Here is an 8,208-nt window from a genome sequence, read left to right as displayed (position 1 = left end):
ATGCCTCCAAAACATCTTCCCATCAACACGACCAACACCTTCTAGGAACCGAATGGCCGCATTTACATCTCCATTCTGCAATGCTCTTTGTCTCCTCACCTTGTTATACATATCTTGCTTCGTAAACGTGACCATGTTGAAGCCACCAAGTTGGGTTGCAAACGATTAATAGATCTTCGGAATGCTAATTCCTATATCCCGAATGCTGGTTAGGTGAGCAATCTCAACCTCTGAAATTTTCTTGTGATCTCAAGAAATCAACAAACTTTCCCGGCAGAAGCTCATGGTTGTGCTCATCGATAAATAGCAAGACATACCACTTTCCACTACCGTCTTTCCTCTTAATCCTCATCTCGGCCATACAACCACAACGAGTTACCACTTTATGCTCCCTCTTTCTATCAGTATTCTCCAACCATTTCTTCTCTTTGAACCCTTCTCTGTTGCAGACAAAAGTATACCTAACAATGTCTCCGACAATATTTCTTACCTTCTTTCCTTGTCTTGTTGCAAACCCCTTAATGCAGCTATACTTATTATAGAAACCTCTTGCCTCCTCAGGCGTGTTAAATTCCATTAGAAGAACGTCTTCTGATCTAAGCCCACCCATATCTATATATCCAACCGACGCCCCCTCATTATTGCAGTCCAAATCTCCAACCACAACTTCACGGTCAGTGCCCAGGTCAAACAAGGCTTCCTGCAAAAAGGTCAACAAGACCATGATGGCAAAACCAAACATACATCACAAACTTGGCAAAGATTTTGGTGGAGCTCCTGTACAAAGGTCCATCAAATGAAGCTGAGTAAAATATTAGTATGTCGACAAAAAACCACTTAAGAATTGATAAACAACTCCTTCTATTTCATGGTTGCAACTCTCAGCATAGTCTATTTTATCCACACACTCTACAGATTGCAAATGTGATTCAACTTTACTCATCTATGAATATTAATTTAGTTAAATTCATAAATTATACACGACACAAAGTTAACGAGAGACCCGTTTATTTATTAATGCCCTCAATTATTTCACATCTTATAGTCATTCTTTTTACATGACTTTGATGTAGGATATAAGCAAAAAAATTTATAAGTCATAGATACACAACACATAACACTCATTCTTTTTAATTTTTTAATGTACAAAATCCATAATTCACTGACATAGAATTACACATTATGCTCATGTTCTAAAAAACTGAAGGCAAAGTTACTGTCTCAAACATGTCTAACAATTATTGAATAAAATAAATCACAAATTATTAACAATAACGGGTAAGTTACCCTCTCTGACAACTCCTACAATTACTAAATGAAATAAATTATAAATTAGTCATAACAAAATATTTTTCTCTATATTACAGGAGTTAGTAAAACTCATTTCATAATTTTCAATTTCTTTTAAACTAATTGTTCATTAAAAACATCAAAACCCAGATAGACTGAATTAAATCACATCATCAGACTAAATATTAACTATTAATCTGACATTTAGTGTAAAATCTTAACTAATTAATCATGATTCATTTTTTTTGCCTAATTACAAGAGTTTCAGAGGAGTTCTAGTTTATAATTTTTTTAATTTTTACGTTATAAAAAAAGTGTGATTCTAACTTTAATAATATCTTTTCAGAAAAAATAATTAACTAATCGAAACTCAGGAGTCTAACTCAAGAACCCAACTAAAAAGACTAAGCATTCATTTAATTTAACTTAGTGGCGATAGGAGAAGAGTCGATCAAACTCACAGGGAAGCAATACATTCACTCATTCTTTTCTCTCTTTTGGTTTCCATCTTCTATGTATGTCTTTCCATGTTTACTTACTTTCCTGCATCTTTTTCCTCCAAAAGCATATCACCCACAACAATGATTGCTCAATTCGCTAACCACCGTAAATTCAGTTCTTCTGGATTTTGAACTTCTTAATAAAAGATCGGTTTCACGAGAAATGAAAATTATAAAATGAGTTGGCTGAAATAACTTGCCTGCAAACTTAACAACTTCACCTGCAATATATTACTTCGACATCATTCCAACATAATTAACCCACTCATAACCACTCCTCAGTGTCCCTAAACCATTCTTTAATACCAAAAAAATTGTCATGGCACATTTCAACCAATAAGCACCCTCACGTTGTCCATCTATGAGCCACAAAAATAAAAAAACCTACAACTATGTTACCTTCCCATTAACTACATAGCGGCAATGCCTCATTAAACAACCTAGTTAACAATAAATCCTTACATGTTGCTTACAACTGTATTCTCACACCTCAATACCTCACCATCAACCCTATTCATTCTTGGCGAACTAGATAAAATCGCATACATACCCCCTCATCTGCATAATCGGTTTGCGCCTGCGAAAACTTCTCCACCATCGCCACGTTCCATTTCCACGGGTCTTCAGCCTTGCTACTACTCGATGTCATTCTCCACTGGCACTCCCTTACTTGAAATGATACCCATCACACAAACTCAATTACTCAACAACTCCAGCGTCACTACTCATCATTTGCCACGATGCTGCCAACCACCAAATCTTCAACCAATTCAAGAAATTCAACACACACATTCATACTCAACAAATATAAGAAATTCAATAAACTAAGTTAGACAGATTCATACTAAAAAAATTCAACAAAGTCAAGAAATCCAAAAAAAACCAACAAACAGATTCACACTCGATACATTCAGCTATTCAAGATATTAACCTAAATAGATTTCTACTCAAATATTAAAATATTAAAAAAATTCTAGAATTCAACAAAATAAAAAATTTCAGGAAACTCAGCAACCAAATTCATACTCAACAAATTCAGAACTTCAGGAAATTAACCTAAACAGCCCCATACTAAAAAATTAAACAAATTCAAAAATTTCAACAACCAGATTCATACTCAACAAACTCAAGATATTAAGAGAGACCACAAGCAATTTGGGACTGTGAATAACAGTAGAAAGCCAGAAACCTTTGGATCTTTATTTCAAGACTGTGAAGGCAGTGCTAGTAATGGGAAAGCCAAATCACAACTAAACAGTTGTGCAAGAGGCTCGAAAGGGTTACTTGCATGAGCGACGAGGACTTCAAATCCATTTCGTAGAAGGTGGTGAACGACAAGTTGTCTTTGGAAATGAAGTATGGACTTCGAGGGGACAATCCCGTGTCAAATGAATCGCAAGGAGGAGGAGTTAAGGATCCGGTTCGTGTGAGAACCAAAGGGACCGGACGTGGTAATCAAGCATCTCCATCAACCGGTAGGAAGCGACAGAAATGCAGTAACTGCGGAGGATTGGGCCATCGAAGGACTAGGTGCCCAAGTGTGGGTGCATCAGGGACAACCGGCGTTAGACTTCATGAAGTGGCAGGCAGTAGTGCCTAACCGGTTCCGGTAAGACCATTTAATTGTATTATTTTTTCAGGTAAGACCAATTAATTGTATCATGGTAAAGTTAGCACCAGCGGGTAAGCATTGAGTTGCAACTTTGGGAATGTGTTGTTTCCATTTTGGCAATAGGTATTGTTAGCGATAGTATGATGTGTCTCTGGGTAGTGCGCTAGTTTACATTATGATGTGCGTTGGTTGAAAGATCAATGTCGTGAGTCCATGTATACATGTTTTTGTTGATGTTGCAGGCAGATGGTCCACCGGAGCAGAGAAGGTCAGGAAAAAGGACATGCAACCTTTCGAAAACATATCCCAGGTACTTCTGATTTCGAGCAATTGCAAAGTTTGCAAGCCAGTGGTGATAGTCAGGAGGGATGTATGGTTCTTCAGGAGTAGATGATAGTTAGGAGTGTGTAGTTAATTTGATCCCAAATGAAGCTATGAATCATGTTATGGATTGTTGTTATGTCATCTTTTTGGAAAATTGCTAAAATGTGCTTGAGGAAATACTAGTATGTGTGTCACACATATGAACTCTGATAGAAGGTACTTGGAGGGTGTCTGGTCATGTGTGGTGGCTTTTTCCAATCTTTTGGAATTTTTGGTTTAATTCCCTGAAACTTAAGGGGGTAGCAATAGGATAATGACTATGGTTGAATGACGATATTATCTTTACGTGACCCTGTTAATGTCTTGCCTCTTGCTGTGTTTGAAGAATTTTAACGTTATTAAGGTTACCGTGGTCTTTTCAGCTCCCATGATGAACACACCAACTCATTGATTAACATTTATAATTGCTTGGTGGACAGGAACAGGAAAAAAAAGAAAATTGTAAAAGAATGAAAATGGAGAAAAAAAAGGATAAGAGAAGATGTGATTAGTGCAATTTAAACTATGTTAAACATTACTGTGACTTGTGGGTGTGTGACATGATATATACGTGTTCATATCTTTTTTATATCTGAGTTAATTATATGAATGATTAAGGAAAAAAATTGTAAAATTAATGGATAAAATATGAGAAAATAAATATCAACATATTTCAGATATATGTCAGAAAGGGACATTGCATATCACAATGCCATGCTATACACAAGTAAAATGTATGTACATAAGGAACTTAGAATTCATTCTGGTAATAAGAAAATTAAATAATTTTATAACTATATCGACCTAAGAACAGAGAAAAAAGGAATACTCAAAAATGCTGGAGCAATTGTACATGAGTAGGAGTGTTAGAAAGGGAACACTATAAAAGGACAAGTAAACCAGAAATTTTTACTATAAAATGCCATAATCTTTTTGCCAGCTCGAAGGAGACATTGTCTCTTCTATCATCCAATTAGGTAACATGGTAAGAAATAGGCTTTTTTACATAAATAAGTAACTAAAATATATTAATTCCCATATGTGGCATATATAAAAAATTTTACTAAAATGTTAGTCCTCATCTCAGGAGGGATACTTCTACTAGGGCTACGAAATTTAGTTATTTTATGTATAAAATATATCTTTTAATATTTTAAAATATAAAATTCTATTTCTATCAAATGCATGCTTTTGATTATTTAATTTTTTATTAAGTTACTAATTTATTTTTATATAATATAAAATATGAAATAAATTACCATCTTAAGATAATTAATTGTATTCATATATATCAACCATTAAAAAATAAGAGTAATAAACTAATCTATTATTTACTATAAATGTTTTAATTCATGGAGTACGTAATCAATACTAAATAAAAAAATTGAACAAGTATACTTATTCAATCCTAAATTTTTGCATTATAAATTTTACAACTACATTGACTATATTTTTATTAGTTCTTTTTCTGACTGTATGTTATATGTGACTTTGAATTTGTTTTTTTTTTTTGTTAAATTTGGGAGAGTCTATCTTTTTTTATACCTATGTTAACAAATTATGTTATAACTTTATTTAAATTAATTAACAAAATTTTCATTAAAGTTGACAACATTAAATATTTTATTATTCACATATTTAGAAAGATGTTTATGTAAATTGGTTAAATAATAAAATTTTATTTTAATAAACATCTTTACATCAAAATAAATTTTACAATGATAAAAAAATACTACTAAAAATATTTATGGTTAATAACAGATTAATTAGTATTCTTATCTTTTAATGGTTGGTCGGTGGTCCATATAAATACAAATTATTTTAAAACAGTGATGCATTTCACGTTTAATATTATATAAAAATAAATTGTTAACTCCATTAAAAATTAAATAACTAAAAATGTATATTTATTAATCAACTTTGACGATGGAATTAATGTAGCCCATGTATTTCTTTGGTTTTCTAACACATGCACTTTTTTTGGGTTTGTCATTTTAATTTTTATCGGATTTGATATATGGGTATATTTTGCATAAATTACTATACGAGTAAGGAATTCGCGCTCTTCCAAATTGGGTCAACCATTTACAATGAAAAGTGACAAAATATGTTGGTAAATTAAACAGCCTTAGAACATGACTCCATGTTACGTGGACATCCTTAGTTAAGTAAAATATGCACAGGTATAATTCAAAAATCACAGAGTTCTACTAAATTCAGAGACCAATGCTTGCATTCATTCACATTGACACAACCCATACAAAAGGTGATTGTGGATTGTGTGCTCCTGCTCACAAGCGGGACCACGCTTCTCCACAAAACACAATAGCAGCATTTAAAGTTGTTCCTAATTACGTTAACAAGGCATTCAGAATATAAGACACATTTGGCATCAGAGCCACTTCAACTGTCTCGGACACAAAGTTACAAGGATAACGCATACATGCTTAACAAAACAAAGGGAAGGAAAGGTGACACAACTTGTCATGGCTTCCGAGCATGGGAAGATGTATGCCATGGCAAAAAGACAGAGACTTAAGTGGCAACGGCGCAAGCTAGGCAACAGTGCGAAGAAGTTCGTGCCACGCCATTTCACTGTTGACTTTGACTTCTAGCTTGTTCTGATTGGTTTCTGAATTCACAATATTTGTTGCAGTCCTCATTCTAACTTTGCCTTCGTTAAGCTAACCACAAAAAAGGGAGTGTTAGTGTTAGATAAGGTAGCGGTGGCTGATGGGTCAACATGTTAAATAATTGAGAAACTGACCAAAGTTTGCAATATAATGGCATTTTTACCTTCTTCGGAAGTAAGGCAGGGTTGAAGTTGCCATCAAGTTGTAGCCAATACAAGCACCAAATTGGAGTATCATCATCCCTTATAGTGAAAGGAGATATTTCCCAGAAGAAAATGTCAGGCATCTGGCTAGTAAAGCAAAGTGAAAATTACATTAAATTTGGGGGTTTATCGGAGAAAAGTTTCCTTACCTGTCTGGACGGAATGGAATCATCGGTGGGTATTCTATGGGCCCCCAAGTAGTAGGATCCGAAGAGATCACATGAAAACTTGGTAAGTTCCTATCAAGTCTAAATATCTGGCCAAGCACGACAAGCTGCAAGAAGGCGAGAGACACATGAATACCAAAATGATCGTCTAAGTTACCAACAGTAATGAAATGCGTTGCAGCTAAGCATTCGTTTTCCAATGAAATGCGTTGCAGCTAAGCATTCGTTTTCCAGGTAGACAACAATAACTCACTATAGTCCTCATGTTCCTCTCCCTTCTGGTTTTGTTCTCATCAGTCCTGCAAATGTCAAGCGCTAACACCTTACCTTTTTTAACATCCAGGACCATCATGTACCAGCTATGAGAAGGCTCCAATATCGGCACGAATACCTGTATAGTATAAGGGAAGTTAGTTTAGTTAATCCTCGTGCCAGTTAAAAAATAGACATTACATTGTCATTACATATCTCAAAATAAGTAACTACTTACATGCTCCAGTTCATCTGTTTCTGGCATCCATCGGCCCAGATAAGTCTGAAGGATTGCCTCTACGGGTTTCAGTTGGAGGATATGGTCCGCAAATGAGGAAGGCAAGAACCAGTCACGCACGAGCTTGGTTCAATGTGCTCTAAGTGAGGCAAGCCATGCGATGGTGTTCACTATCTGGTATGCCAAAAAAGTAGTTGTATTATGCGTGTAGAACGGAATGGTGATATGTCAGGACTCCAAATAAAATTGAATGATTGGAGAAAACTTACATCTGTGTGAGGAACGTATCTAGGGCATAGAGACAAGAACATCCCTCGAGGCATCTGTAGTTCAAGGCACTTGTACAACATCTCTCTGACCAGTAAACAACCAAACATGTCACAACTCATGGAACCCCCATTTTCTACCAAAGCATTCTACAGTTACAAAGCAACCAAAACTTACTCGTAATCTTCTTTTGACTTGGGATTTTTGAATATGTAGGTGGTGTGTGAAATCGTGATCATTCCTTCCTTGGTAACGGCGCTAAAAACTCAATACGCACGTTCATGTTCTTAATTCTGTTTCACAACTTCGTACAACTAACCAGCAAGTGCACTGGGTCGTCCAAGTAATAAACCTTACGTGAGTAAGGGTCGATCCCACGGAGATTGTCGGCTTGAAGCAAGCTATGGTCACCTTGTAAATCTCAGTCAGGCGGATTCAGATAATTATGGTGAATTAATAATATAAATAAACATAAAATAAAGATAGAGATACTTATGTAATTCATTGGTGAGAATTTCAGATAAGCGTATAGAGATGCTTTCGTCCCTCTGAACCTCTGCTTTTCTACTGTCTTCATCCAATCCTTCTTACTCCTTTCCATGGCAAGCTGTATGTTAGCCATCACCGTTGTCAATGGCCACCTGTCCTCTCAGTGAAAATGGTCAAATGCGCTGTCACTGCAT

At 35.3% G+C, this 8,208-nt stretch overlaps 1 protein-coding gene across 1 annotated transcript; it reads right to left on the bottom strand.

Annotated features, from left to right (window-relative positions):
- On the bottom strand, positions 224–2,594 carry LOC107607108 (protein FAR1-RELATED SEQUENCE 5-like). Its single transcript, XM_021107769.1, has 2 exons — positions 2,341–2,594; positions 224–700 (listed from the first exon to the last, which is right to left on the bottom strand). Exons 1-2 carry the CDS (start codon positions 2,437–2,439, stop codon positions 224–226), a joined length of 576 nt encoding a protein of 191 aa, XP_020963428.1. The 5' UTR covers positions 2,440–2,594.

Source organism: Arachis ipaensis, chromosome B07 (genome assembly GCF_000816755.2).
Source record: "Arachis ipaensis cultivar K30076 chromosome B07, Araip1.1, whole genome shotgun sequence".
Classification (NCBI taxonomy): Eukaryota; Viridiplantae; Streptophyta; class Magnoliopsida; order Fabales; family Fabaceae; genus Arachis; species Arachis ipaensis.
The sequence above is the reverse complement of the archived record's forward strand: the minus strand, read 5'-3'. Positions and strand labels throughout refer to the sequence as shown.

Bases quoted from the DNA above. Each gene is read 5' to 3' on its own strand.
- LOC107607108 (XM_021107769.1), bottom strand. From the start codon at position 2,439: ATGACATCGAGTAGTAGCAAGGCTGAAGACCCGTGGAAATGGAACGTG. The intron at 701-2,340 runs GTATGTATGCGA...ACCTTTTTGCAG, and splicing joins CCGATTATGCAGATGAGGGG to GAAGCCTTGTTTGACCTGGG.